General features: G+C 39.6%; 1 protein-coding gene across 1 annotated transcript in view; it reads right to left on the reverse strand.

The window, feature by feature from the left end:
- LOC146805184 (uncharacterized) overlaps positions 1-15,315 on the reverse strand; it is a 1,401,767-nt gene that overhangs the window by 730,106 nt on the left and 656,346 nt on the right. The window contains exons 7-8 of the mRNA XM_085622379.1: positions 8,008-8,049; positions 335-353 (exon numbers count right to left, since the gene is read on the reverse strand). Coding sequence (XP_085478505.1) covers positions 335-353; positions 8,008-8,049 — 61 coding nt within the window. The remainder of the gene's footprint in view (positions 1-334; positions 354-8,007; positions 8,050-15,315) is intronic.

The following is a 15,315-nucleotide window of genomic DNA, read 5'->3' on the forward strand; positions in this document are numbered from 1 at the left end:
TGACTACTGGCAGCCAATGTAAATGCTTCAGATGAGGCGAAATAGATTGTCAGTAAGGAACTCTCAGGATCAGTCTTGCTGCTGCATTTTCAACAATTCGTAATATTTGGTTTCAGAAAGCAGGAAGGCCCAGGCAGCCTTTGGTAAATTATATGGCAAATGTTTAATGCTGCTGTTGTGCAACTATCTGAACCCAGTTGGGTGGAATCTGCACCATGGAATACAATCCACTAATAAAATAATGAATACAATACTCTCTAGGTTTCATTATGGTTTTCTACTCTGACAAGATATTTGTAACATTTTGTAACAATAACAGAGTTAAGACACTTACCTGCTTCGGACTCTAAAAGCTGAAAAAAACAAAATGTGTATAATTATTAGCACATAAATGAATTTATACTTGTTTGATGTTTATTTTACTTATCATTCTCTGCTTAAATGTTTCCCATGGTGCACATAATGCCACCGCTCTGTTGTGGCTGAGTTCTACTTTACACTCCGATTCCCGAAATATCCTACTACACTGTAAGCTTTGAACAAGCTTCTCCACTTTTCTCTACATCCACATCTCCATTCATCCTATCCTGCTCAATGCCAGCTAGACGAGATATCCCGGTTAATGCCACATGCCTTGCACTGTTTGACCCCTGAGTCTCCCAGAAAAACATTTCTGTGAATACCCCTGAACTCTCTCCACAATCTCTTGGGGGAAGACACCAGCAGAGATGGTGGTAACATTCAGGCAAACAAGCATGTGTCCCACCCACGTGTGCTATTAGCTGTTACTTTCATCGTGTCCCGCATTACAGCGTCTATTTATTGATTCCTCATACCCCAATCCAAATCGATCCTGCATATACTTTTGGTCTAATTTCCTTAAATTCCACCTAAAGGCTTGGCCTAAAGTTTGCTATTTTCTCACTGTGCAAGGATGCTGTTTGTATTTTAAGTAGACCTAAAATTACAAATTGATTCAGGTACACTGGCTAATAGACGTTTTGAGGGTTTTAAAGCATGGATATGCTTAGTCCTCTTTTGTGCATCAGCGATACTCATGGATAGAGATAGTGATCAATGGTGTTCATATCGAACAAATGGCCATCCAGATCCCAAATGAAGGTCGGTTCCCTCACAACATCCGATCATAACTCACTGATTGTCCGATTAGCCAGCATTAAGAACTACATAGGTAACAAAAGAGGAACTCTTATTAGGGCTTTGTTCATGATACAGACTTTCGGAATCATGAAAAAACGTACAGATGATATTATTTTTTTAATGATTAACAAACGTTCTCCTCCATCATATGTGGTTTTGGATACATTCAAGGGCACTTGAGGTTTGTTTTGATCAATTATTCAAAATATAGGAAGAAAGAACACATTGAGAACCAAGCTGTAAACTCTGCCCTTAGGACACTAGAAATCGCACGTGCATAAACAATTAGTGATCAAACACAGGATGAGAGGGTTATATTTTTGCAAATGGTGCCTATGCGTGTACAAAGCAGGTGCAGACTAAGAGACAAAGTGGCTGTTGCATATTTGGTATAAAGAAATTGAGTATTGGGATTTTATTGGGAAAATATGTGCTTATAAAATTAAGGGAAAAAGTAATACGGTATTGTGAACACACAAGACTATATAGACATATACTAGGGACATGCTAGCAATTTCACCTGTTCGATCAATAATTATATACCAAACATTCAATTAGTTCTGATAAAGAGGTAGAGCAGGTTTTGTCTCCAATCCAGTCGCCTCATCCTATTGCTCATCTTAACGATAATAACAAAATTAATATTGAAATAGTATCCTAAACGTACTACTTTTGGTATTCACAGAAGGCATTTAGTAGTAGTAAAGTTAGGATTTTGTCTTAAGTTTGACTTAAGATAAACTTAAGACAGACTTAAGACAAACTTAAGACAAACTTAAGACAGACTTAAGACAAAATCCTAACTTTACTACTACTAAGTGCCTTCTGTGAATACCAAAAGTAGTAAGTTTAGGATTTTGTCTTAAGTTAGATCTGTGAATCGGCCCCTGAGTTTCTCCCTAGTGAGCTAGCCAGGGCCGAGGATGCCATACTTATTGAATTTTAATATTTTGTAAGATCTATTTAAAGCAAATAGTTCTTGTGTTTTTATAAATCGTTCAGCATATTGAGGCTGGTATCGGAAAACTGAGATCTTGGGATAATATTCATTTTTCGGTATTTCCAAAGAAAGGAAACCGGCGAATGGGTGTGGGTCATACCGGCCCATTTCATTTATCAATTTGAATGCTAAAATGCACTACAAACATACAGAGGGTATGATTTGCAAAGTTCATGGATCAGTTAGCACTCAGCAACATGGTTTCATTTCTGGCCGGGATATATGCATTCAATTCAATTCAATTCAAAGAACTTTATTCGGTTATTGAAAAAAATAACTATAAAAGCACAATTAAAAGTATCACGCCAAAATTTCCACACATTTTCACAGTAAAAGGATAAAAAATCAATAAGTGCAGATAAAAGATTTAGTTAACACATCACAAATGATTTACGATATCTAAAAACATTTTTTAAAAACGCAGTTACAGCGGCTATAATATAAATATTATCCAAATACTGCAAAGCCAAAACTGCTGGTCGACATTGTCTCAGACCCAGTCTTTTGAGAACAGGAATAATCCACGTTTTCCTAGGCTTAGCATAAAATGTACAGAAGAACAAAATATGGATAGATGACTGGGCTGATACGTCATCGCATGGGCAATTACAAAGTGTTCTGGACCAATCATTTACCTCCGGGAAACTCAAAGATCGATGTAAAATATCTAATCTAAGACGTGTCAACAGGAACCTGTCGTAATCCTTAGTGGTTAACAAAATATATAATTGTACATTTGTCGAGGTCAAAGTAAGATGGTGTGCTACCACGGAAGTCTTGGCCATTTCATTTGATAATCTAACTTCACTCATATATGTCAAACAAATATTTTTAAGATCCTTCCTTGATACCCTGCACATAGTAGATGGATCATTAAAATATTCAACGTGGCCTATTTGATTCAAAAAGGTTTTGACATATTTCAGCCATCTTATGTGTTTTGCCCCGTCAATGCCCAATGCGTCCTTTAAAACTTGGCGATTAAAGGCAGATTCTTGAGTCGTCCATACCCTATGCCACAAAAGAACAGGCTGTATCTTGATCACATCCCCGATATACGGCAAGCCCAATTCAGTGTGACAGATGAATGTAGACGTACTCTCAGGTACTGTCAAGAGATACCTGAGAAAGATGTTTTCTGCCAATTGTAATAAATTAACATTGGTATAACCCCAGATACCAGCTCCGTAAGTTGCAATCGCCACGCATGAAGCTTTATAAATACGTAGCAGTTCCCCCGGAGAACGTCTACCCAGTTTCTTACTAAAATTGGTTAGGGCCATCAATGATTTACTAAATAACAACCTTCTTTCCTTAATGACCCTACTCCAAGAACCTGACTGATCGAATAATATCCCCAAGTATGAAAAAGTTTTTGTGCACTCTATTGCCCTAGAATTAATAAAAACAGAATTTTTATTTTTAGAAGATATAAATAATGTGATAATCCTATTTGGTTATCCTATTTGAAAGCTCCATCCAGACAGGATGGTAAGATACTATTTGATGCAGAAAAGGCATTTCATGGAATGTTTTATGCACAGTCATTACTAAGATGGGATTTTGTGATAAGCTCATTTGGTATCTTAAAATGTTCTAAAAAAAAACCAATAGTCAGGATTTTTGGTAATGGGGCAAATCTCAGCATATGTTTGTATATGTTTGCATAAGATGCGGCACACACCAGGATTTGCCCATTTCCTTTTTAAAATGTATTATATACCTGGAACCTTTTATACGCCCCATACTATGCAGACAATTAATGAACCCAGGTTGAAGATGACCCTCTCTGAAGGGTCACCCTAAAGCTTTTGCCTTTCTCCTCCCCTTTTTTCTAACCTCCTTTCTGTTGGCCTTGGGTCTTTGAGCACTTTACCACTGCTGACCAGTGTTAAAGTGTATGTGCTTCTCTCCTAAACATGGCAACATTGGTCTATGCACAATTGGCATATTTAGTTTAATTATAAGTCCCTTGTAAAGTAGCATGCCATATTCCCAGGTCCTCTAAATTAAATGCTACTAGTGGTCCTGCAACACTGATTGTGCCACCTACACAAGTAGCCTTTCAAATTTGTTTCAGACCTGCTACTGCAGGGATTGAGTGTACAGTTTACTACCACTTCGTCTTGGCATTTAAAACCCTTTGCCAAGCCTTGAACCTCCCGCCCCCCCCTTTAATTCACATAAGTCACCCCTAAGGTAGGCCATAGGTAGCCCACAGGGCAGGGTGCTGTGTAAGTAAATGGTAGGACTTGTACTTTTACGTTTTGCATGTCCTAGTAGTCACAAACACCCAAATTAGGCTTCTATACAGTGAGGCCTACTCATCTAATCGGTTAACATTCGAAACTCTTTAACACACCTTTAAATTTGAATTCCTTATTAGACAGGAGTAGCTTTGTCATTTTTTATATCTTTGGAATGTAATGATAAATCCTCTTTACTGGTAAAGTTTGATTTAGCATTGATATTTTAGAAATGGCACTTTTAGGAAGTAAGCAAACACAAGGAGATGATAGACGGAGAGCTGAAACTTTTCAGACACTCACCTCCAGTCACAGATCTGAGTTGAATCCATCATCATTCTTTAGTTCACTTTGCCACCTCAGTTCAGACCCAGCTATATGCAAATCAGTCTTGACTCTTTGCCTCATGGGAACAGTCCAGCCCGAACTGCCAAGCCAGGTCTTCCCTGAACCGGAAACAAGCATAATGGGACCAGTTTCTGGGTAACACCATTTATCAGCCAGGCTGGTTTGACTCCAGTGGCAAAGTGAGCAAGGGACCCACGTCTGGGCATAACCTGCCAACTTAGGGTGAAGAAAGCAAACACAAGGAGATGATGGACAGAGCGCTGATACTTTTCAGACACTCAGCCCCAGTCACAAATCTGGGTTGAATCCATCATCATCCTTAAGCTCCCTTTGCCACCTCAGTTGACACCCAGCTATATGCAAATCAGTCTTGACCCTGTGCCTCATGGGAACAGTCCAGCCCGAACTGCCAAGCCAGGTCTTCCCTGAACCGGAAACAAGCATCCTGGGACCGGTTTCTGGGTAACACCCTTTATCAGCCAGGCTAGCTTGAATCCAGTGGCACAAGGAGATGATGGACGGAACACTGAAACACTCACCCCCAGTCACAGATCTGGGTTGAATCCATCATCATTCTTTAACTCACTTCGCCACCTCAGTTCAGACCCAGCTATATGCAAATCTGGCTTGACCCTGTGGCTCATGGGAACAGTCCAGCCCAAACTGCCGTAAGTAAATGACTGGACCCATCTCACTTTAACCCAGGGTAACTCCAAGGGGTTGCTGGCTTGCGCCCGGTTCTGATGTCTCAGGGCCACCAAAGACTTCCTACAGCTCTGCACAGCACCTGGACTCTGCCATCTGTGAGTCCTGCTCTGCCAATTGGTGTCAATCCAGTCCTGGATGCTTGAAAATGAGCTTTTCTGTGCTGACCCAGCAGAATCCACACATAGACATCTTCGTGCAGATCGGAACCGATGCATCTCTTTTTATGCAATCGCAGTTTCTGCTCTGCAACATCGCTTTGACAGACTGCGCGGCTCAATGACGACAGACTGCGTGGCTCGACGATGCATTGCCTCCATTGACAAGGTGTTCTTCGACTAAGCCTCACTGACTGCATGGATCAGAACTGACGCATCGCCTACATCCAAAGGACTGATGCCGATGCATCGCCTCCTCTGCTCCTTACATCGAGTCTTCAACGTCGACTCTTCCTTCATCCAAGGTACTTTCTCAATGTATCCTGCGCCAGTCCTGTAGCTGTCCTGTGCTTCTTTGCTGTCAGCCTGAACTTTTGATTTTCCCTGGTGTAGAGTGACCAGATATCCTAGGTTGTTGCTTTAACACTAGGAGCACTATTTTTTTAAAATAACCTTTAAAAATGTATAACTCTGATTATACCTATTAGATGTTTGTCGTTTTGGATTTGTTTTACTAATAAAATTATTATCTATTTTTCTAACCCTGTGTGAAGTAATTTTTTATGTTACTGTGTGAGTGTGTTGCACAAATACTTTACACACTGTATATTTAGATAAGCTTGACTGCTCTGTGCCCAGCTACCAGAGGGCGAGCACAGGTTATCTTTTAGTGTGTTTCCGGCTTGCCCTGAATAGAGTGATGGTTCCTACTTGGACACGTTAAATTCTATTTTTTCTCTCAATTGGTGATTTGTCAAAATGTGACTCCTGCTTCACCTTCATCAGTTTGGTACTCTATTTGTTTTTACACTTGTCATACTTTGTCAGGATGTCCATGGATGTCAACTAACTAGCATACTACTGTGGGAGTGAGCTGAAAGAGTTCCGCAAGGAAAGGGGGCTGAATGTGAGCAGGAAAGATTCCAAAGTAGACCTAGATAGCTGCAAGCAACAACAAAGGAGGAGAACTCTGAGCTGAGGGGAGGATACCCCTGCCATGGGGAAGGGTGCATTGTATCTACTAGGGGTGTGAAACGTATGGTGTTAGACATCAACAACTTAGAGAGCTACAGTATAGCTGATTTGAGAAGGTTGTGCAGAGAGAGAGAGAGGACTGAAAATCCCCAAGAGTGCTCCATAGTTGAACGATCTGATTGCCCTAAAGGCTTGGGAGGAGGTCCGCAAAATGCAATCTGCACCACAGTAAGAGTGTTAAGAGGACTACTTCACTACACGAGAGACTGCAGCACCCTGGTTATACCTGACATCAGCAGCAGGGCCCCAAGAGGGCAGTGGCCTTGAGAAGAGGAAGAGTAGTAGAACAATTACAGGGCAAAGGCTTGAGAGGAGAGAGGGGAATCCAACATAGATGGAGTTCCTGCTTGATCATATGCATGAAGCAGTGTCTCTTCCCAAGCCCTGTATCCTAAGGAGTTAAAGGAAAGACAGGTTGAGAAGGACCTGAGGCTCCACTTGGCCCACCTGGCCGCAGAGGACAGAAAAGAGGAGGCTGAGAGAGCCTTGGCAGAGAAAAAGATCTTGCTGGATCATGAACTGGGTCTCAAGGAGCTGGACTTGAAGGCTAAACAGTTGACAGAGTTTGGCAGAAATTGTGGCAGCAAAACTGCTGTGTCCAATGTCGATGAACAAGTCCACATACACAGAGAATTGGTGCCTGCCTTCAAGGAAGGGGATGACTTAAACAGGTAGTTTTAGGCATACGCAGTAGCTCTAGAGGAGCACAAGATCCCTGAAAAGGATTGGGGGGCTGGCATATGGAGTCATATTCCTGGTGATGGGAGGGAAACCCTACTGGCTGAGGTATCCCACCATGAAGTAGACCCTTGTTATTTCGACGATGAGGAATAATTCAAGCATGAAAATCTATAAAGGATCCAATACTGTAGACTATATAGATTGTAATAAAAATTGCTTTATAGCTCAAATGCATCAAAAGATACTAAAACAGCGTGGCATGTTGTGCTTCACTGTGAAAGGCTCTATTCAAAGGCTGACTAGTCACTTTTCAGTTGCATTTTTCTGTATTCAGGTGTTAAACTAGTACTAATGAGGTAAATACTTTGCCCAGACAGTGTTAACGTAAAAATGTTAAATTAATGCTACCGGAAAATGTGCCACATTGCACCTCATACTTTGTATTTTCTTGCTGCATTACTTAGTCAACCCTGCCTCAAAATGTGTTCTTTCAATGCCGAGAATTCCATTGGCACTGGTCATACTCTGTCATACTTCTGAACCAACCTCCCACATTAGGAATACAAAAGGGCCATTTCCATTTCACACAGGAGAGCTTGCCAACTTTTTAAAGACCTTCTTACACAATAATACAAGTTGTATGCTCAACAAAAAGCACTGAATACGGACTTACCTGTTCTCTCAGGTTTCCGAAGCATGTTTCTTGATCTCTAAGCTGCATAAATAGAGAGCAAAGTGAAAAACTAAGTATGTATTAGAAGATCTCAAGTTTGTAACATTCTCACTTGGAATCACAAAAAACATCAGATTACATTAAATCACAAATCAATGTCATACACCCTGTAGCCTTGATAAACATGGTTTACAGTTTGACTTCAATGGTATCAATCTAACTACCATGAGGAGAGAAAAACACAACATGAAATGCAACCAATCTGACCACCAAATTCATACACGTAAATCAAGACCTTAATAAATATGCATCCACTAATTCATTATGACTACATTCTCATGTAACAGGATTATAACTGGCTCAGCCCCACTAGTTAAACATGAATCCATTTATAGGCACGGATGATTGAGTAGCTGAAACACAAATATATATATATATTATCTCTCTCTCTCTTTCTCTCTCTCTATGTATATATATATATATATATATATATATATATATATATATATATATATATATATATATATATATATATATATATATATATATATATATATATATATATATATATATAAAAAGTACCCAGTTCTCCAAAATGCAAAAGAACGCCAGGACACCTTGGAATTGGAGTGAAATAATACTGACTGCACCAGCAACGCGTTTCAGCTTTCGCCTTGTTCACGCTGTGGCTAACGCAGAAACAGCATCTTTTTTATTTTAATTTAGTGCAATAAACATGATAGAAGGACAAATATGTTAAAGCTAGTACTTTTGCAATTCAGTGGTGGCCATCTTAAAGCAGTGAAGATTTAACAAACAAGCTTATAAGTATGGAGGCATTTATACTTAAATAGTAAAGCAAAATGTGGGAAAACAAAAAACATAGACAAATCAAGCCCCAGTGTGCCAAATAAATCAACAGAAAATAAAGCTATCATTGTCTTGAAAATAACTAAATTCGATTGTCATATAAATCCAAGTTAAAGGGTCAATGCAACATTGGCAATTCCCTATACTTATTAGACCGGCCCTTGTTACAAATACAATTAATTGCATGAATATATATATTTATGAAGTAACAATAAAGACCGACTGAAATTACGCCCAAGTGGGCTAATTATAATCGACAACATAATTAGAACGTTGTGTTCCCTTGTGCTTTTCTCCAACATGATTGGCCTGATCTGAAATATATCCCACCTGAAAATGTACAAAAGAAAATATTTTTATAATCTCAAAACATTTAAATTGCATAAAAACAGTTTGTTGACAAACAGAATAATACCACTTCTCGTTGGGGTTTCATTTGTCAAGTTATATACACTATATACATCACATTAAGATCTGATTTCAAAGGATAAACCTGGAGTTCGAAACAAAACTACTGCCGAAGATGTACCACTAATTCCTCACTTGAGTTTAATCCTAAAGGAGACATGGTCTCCAAATCAATGATATATCTTGATTCTAGTTGGCGTAATGTTAGCTGTCTATTGCCGCCTCTTACACCAATAGGAACTGTGTCAATTACTGCCATTCTCAATAATTCCTCATTTTGAGAATGATATTCAAAAAAGTGTCTGGCCACTGGATATAGTCTGTTGTTGTGTCGTACGGCTCTGACATGTTCCAGCACTCTTATCTTTGCACAATGAATAGTGCTTCCAATGTAAACCCTATTACAGGGGCAAATAAGTGCATAAATGCAATATGTGGTATTGCAGGTCAAAGCTTTCTTAATTTTGAATTCTCTGTTAGCGAGAGCAAGAGTCTTACAGTCAAAGCTGTTTCTGCATGCTTTGCATTTTTTGCAACAACGAAAGCCAGGACAATCAGTACATAGCTTTACATCCTTGCTAGTTACATAGTTGGAACATATGTCATCACGAAGTGATTTACTTCTCTGAAATGTAATTTGTGGACAACTGCTTAGATGTTTTTGAAGATTGTTGTCAGTTAGTAAAACATGCCAGTTCTTTTTTTATATTTGGCGAATATTTTGGGCTTGACCTGAATAGGTAGTAATGAATCTTAATGTTTCAGCAACTGGTTTGGATTTGTTTGGATGCAAAAGCTCAATCCGTGTTACCGACTATACACGTTTACAGGCCTCTGAGATGGTTTTAGTGTTATAACCTCTTTCTCTGAAGCGGCGGATCATAATAGCCTTTTCCTCTTCATACAGGCTAAGCGAGCTGCAGTTACGTTTTGCCCGTAACAATTCACCATACGGAATACTATATACTAGATTCCGTGGGTGAGCACTCGCGGCATTTAAAATGCTATTTCCTGCAGTAGTCTTTCGAAAAAGTTTGATTTCGATGGAATTGTCTACGATCTGAACCTTCACATCCAGAAACTCAATCTCTCTGGTACTGATGTTTTCTGTTAAAGCAATGTTGAACTGATTGTCATTTAGTTTACAAATAAACCTGTTAGCTGACTCAATATCACCCCTCCATATGATGAAAATATCATCAATGAATCTGAGCCACAGGGCACAGCGATCAAAATCTGGGATAGATGACACCACCTGCTACTCCCACCAGCCCATCACCAGATTGGCATAACTGGGGGCAAAGCAGGTTCCCATAGCTGTGCCCTGTGCCTGACGGTAGATCACATCATCAAACATAAAAAAGCTGTTTGTTAAACAAAACTTGATCATGGCCAGAATCATCTCTGAGTGAGACCATAGGGAGATTGAACGGGTTTTTAGATAGTGTCTAATGGCTTGTAGACCAAAGTCATGGTTAATACAAGTATATAGATTGCATACATCCAGGGTCACCAAGATGAAATTAGGCTCCCAGTGAATGCCATCTATAATGGTCAAAAAGTGAGTAGTATCCCTTAGATAGGCTGGTAGACTGACCACAAAAGGTCTTAAATAGTGGTCAATAAAACGGGAAGTGTTTTCCAATAGGGAACCAATCGAGGAGACAATAGGTCTTCCTGGAGGATTCACTGGATCCTTATGTAGTTTGGGCAGTAAGTAGAGTATAGGGGTACGGGGAAATTGGCATCTCAGCTTTACAAGTCTACAACATTTACATTTACATTGTATTCTTCCCATTCCAATAAACCTCGTTCCCTCCAATCTACAAGCAAGTTTCCATATTCTAGATTTGATTTAGATATCGCATTTGTGTCCGAAACATTGTAGCAGATCTCATTGGTTAACTGTCTGTAACCTTCCTGCAAATATGCATATTTATCTAATACAACAACGTTACCTCCTTTATCGGACTGCCGTATTGTTATGGTCCTAACTTGTTTCAAACTCTCTAATGCCTGGATTTGTTGCTCACTCAAGTTTTTCTGAAAGTAAGGAAGCTTGTTATATCGTATTTTCTTTAAATCAGCGAACACCCCTCTTTCAAAAACATCAATGGCATCACATTCAATGTGTGGTAAGAAAACCGACTTGGGCTTAAAGCCACTCCCTGGGCTGTCATTTATGTCAATCTCCAACTCTTGAGCAATATGGGATATATTAACATGCGCATTCTGTTCCTGTTGAGAAGTCAAGATATTTAACAGTTCAACATCAGCTACATTCAAGTTACTGAAACCATCCAGGTCAGTGTCTGGCTCTCTAGACATACATTTAGTATCAAACCATTTTTTTAGTTTCAGTTTGCGTGAGAAATAAAACAAGTCTATTCTAGTTTGGGCAAAATTTAAGTTCAAAGTAGGACAAAAAGACAAACCTAGTCCCAGAAGACGACTCTCTTCCACCGACAATACCCGTGATGAAAGGTTCACTACAGTCATTTTGTTGCCTGCTTGCCCCTTGTTGTCATTCCCACTGGGGTTGTTGTCTCTTGTCTTCCTGCGTTGTTTGGCCTTCTTGTTCCTCTGGTTCTTCCTCTGCCTCCTCGTCCTCTCCCTCTCGGTGCATTTGGTTCGTAATTTTGTTCTGTCCTTCCCTGGTTCATCATCTGAAATTGTACTAAAAAATGCGGTTTCTTCTGTTGAGTTTGATTCAGAACTGCCGCTGGTGCATCTGATAGACTACCATCAGAAATGTAACTTTCTGTGATATCCGTACTTCTAGCTGCCACTTTGGGAACACTTGCTATATTTCCTTCCTTATCAAATAAATGATCGTATTTTCTGTGAAAGGTTAGGGTCCGACCTGCTTGATAGTCCTTGTAATCTCTCAGAAATGTACGCTGTTTTTTCGCTGTAATCTCTGCTTCCAATTTATCCATTTTGGTTGTTAGATTTTTCATGAAGGTATCAATTGCCTCCTGAGTTGTTAGCATAGCTAATGTCGAGAGCAATGAATCTATTTCTTCCAACAACTTACTGCGGTCTTTTAATGCATATTTAACAAAAATGCGTAGCATAGTCAATGAACAAGCATTCGAATTACTCGACCACTCCTCCAACATTTCTGGATCAGGGTCTTCATACGTTGGTATTGTAAAAATACGCAAGCCTCTAGGTACCCGTGATACTTCTATGTATCTCCGGAGTGATTCCGCCTCCCACCATTTTGCAAGTTCCTTACGATGTAATTTTTCCAATTGGTCAAATAATGCCTGTATTTTAATCTCCTCAGTTATTGTGATGCGTGTATTAGAACTGCTTGCCCCTCCGTCTGAAGTTGTAAAGAACAATTTGTCCGCTGTATTTTTTCGTTTAGCCTCCAAAGCTGCAGCCATCCTTAAAATCCAAGAATACTTCTCCCACAAATTGTGCTTGACGTAATATTGATGTTTATTCTTTGGTCATTTTTTGTTCAGTTTTATGAAGGAAAGGAGGAACTCGACACTGTGCACGCTAATACTGCAGTTGTATATTGCGAGTATTCAAATACGTAGTTGTTAGTTGTATAAATCCAAACATAAAATTTCACGTTGCGAGAGCAGGAAATTGCAAAACTGAACAGAATCTGACTCTTAAACAGAAAGAAGCCGTAAAAAATCTACAAGAGGACACCACCATGATTATTAAACCCTCAGATAAAGGGGGCAACATCGTATTAATACCTCGTGACCAGTACATAAATGAAGCCTTACGACAATTACAAGATGTTAATTGTTATGAATTAACCACAAAGGAAAATTACCTAGAGAGCGTTAAGAAATTGCATTCCATCATTAAGAAATGGCACGACACAACAATGTTGGACTTGGAAGAATATCTGTTCTTGAGAACAACAAATCCTGTCACGCCCACTTTTTTACCATTTACCCAAAATCCATAAGAATGCAACACTACCACCAGGAAGACCAATTGTTTCGTCCATGGGAAGCTTAACGGAAAATTTGTCCAGATTTTTAGATCACTTTCTCTTCGAATTTGTACTGAGACTGCCATCTTATATAAAAGACACGACTGATTTCATTCACCAACTTGAAAACATTGAGTGGGACTCATCATTCTGTATGATTGTATTAGACATCACCAGTCTTTATACATGCATCAATCATAACCAAGGGCTAAAGGCCATTGAACATTTTCTCAGGAAGAGAGCTTTGAAATTTGCAACCCATAACAAAATGTTATTGGAACTCATGGAATTCTGTCTTTACAATAATATTTTTCTCTTTCAAGGAGAATACTTTAGACAGATCTCCGGAACCGCGATGGGCACCTGCTTCGCTCCCAGCTATGCGAATCTGTTCGTAGGCTGGTGGGAGGAGCAGGTGGTCTGGAGCGCAGAAAATTCAGAATGGACAAAGGAGATTGTATCTTGGCATCGATACATCGATGACCTTTTTATAATCTGGAGAGGTTCCATGGGCAAAGCAAATGATTTCATCCAACACCTTAATGACAATACCGTGAATCTACACTTTTCAGGGGAGATTAGTTTAGTGGCAGTAAACTATCTAGATTTGAAGGTAGAAGTTAAATCAGGGAAATTAACAACTGACCTCTATCGCAAACCCACAGCAGGGAATAGTATCCTCCATGCCTCTAGCGCTCATCCTGAAAAACTGAAAAATAGCATTCCATATGGCGAGCTCCTTAGATTAAAACGAAATTGCTCAAGACAGTGTGATTTTGAAAGAGCAGCAGAGAGCAGTCTCAAACGATTCGAGATGAGAGGCTACAATACGAATCTTCTAGAGAACACTCTTGAACGAGTCAGAAAAATACCTAGGGAACAAATCTTACAAACTAAACAATCTGAAAAAGTTACGGAGGGCCAATTTCGGCTTATCACAACTTACTCCAGTGACACATTGAGGTTGAGGTCTATCCTCAGAAAACACTGGCATGTACTAAAAACTGATCCCATTATTGGGTCTGATGTTTCAATGACTCCCCAAATTACATACAGAAAAGCTCGATCGTTGAAAGATAACTTGGTACACAGCCATTTAGACCCCATTCCCCGCAAACAGGGCACTTTAAAAGAAATGAAGGGCTTTTTTCCCTGTGGGAAGTGCAAAGCCTGCGCCTTTAGCAAAAGAATGTTTCACTACAATGTTAAGGGCTTGCCTAAAGAAAGAGTCATTTCGAAATTTCTGACCTGTCAAACACCATATGTGGTATATTGTCTAAAATGCCCATGCGGACTCATGTATGTGGGAAGTACAGTGAACAGTGTTAAATTCAGAATTCTGGAACACATGCGGGCGATAGCGAAAAAAGATTTCACCTATCCCGTAGCTAGACACTTCGCCATAAAACATAACAGCAACAGGGATCTGTTGCAGTTTTTTGCGATTGATTGTGTCTTGGTACATGCCAGAGGAGGGGACAGAGTAGCAAGACTAAGGCGACTGGAGTCAAGATATATAATCGATCTCCAAACTAAGACCCCATATGGGTTGAATTCAGGAGAAGAACTGATTGTACATCTAGGGACCTAGATAATAGATACTCCAGGAGTCATTGCCACTCAGAAATACTTGACCTACCAATCATCAATTGTAACTTTGACTGTGACCCAATGTGTATCATCTGAATATGCTGTCCAGCATTGACTCTCGAAATGTGTGTCACATTATCTTTCTTCAGTTCCTATTTTTCCCCTTTCCCTTACCTTTTTTCTTTCCTTGCACCATTCCTCCTTTCTTTAAATTGATTGTCTTTTACCATTTGACTTATTAGCCAGCAATGCCGATACACGGCGAAATACAGATAACTGCATGACTATGGTCAAATGGACAGTTTTGTCTGGCACCTGCTACGGGGTCACAAATCGCCTAATATAGGCGGACTGCCGATCCACGGCTTTATAACCAAGAGATTGTACTGTGAAACATATCCAATGCGATAATTTTATTTTTTACATTCAAACTGATGAAATGTTTATGTATTTCGAAAACATTAATTGTTTAA

Source organism: Triturus cristatus, chromosome 8 (genome assembly GCF_964204655.1).
Source record: "Triturus cristatus chromosome 8, aTriCri1.1, whole genome shotgun sequence".
In the NCBI taxonomy this organism is placed as follows: domain Eukaryota; kingdom Metazoa; phylum Chordata; class Amphibia; order Caudata; family Salamandridae; genus Triturus; species Triturus cristatus.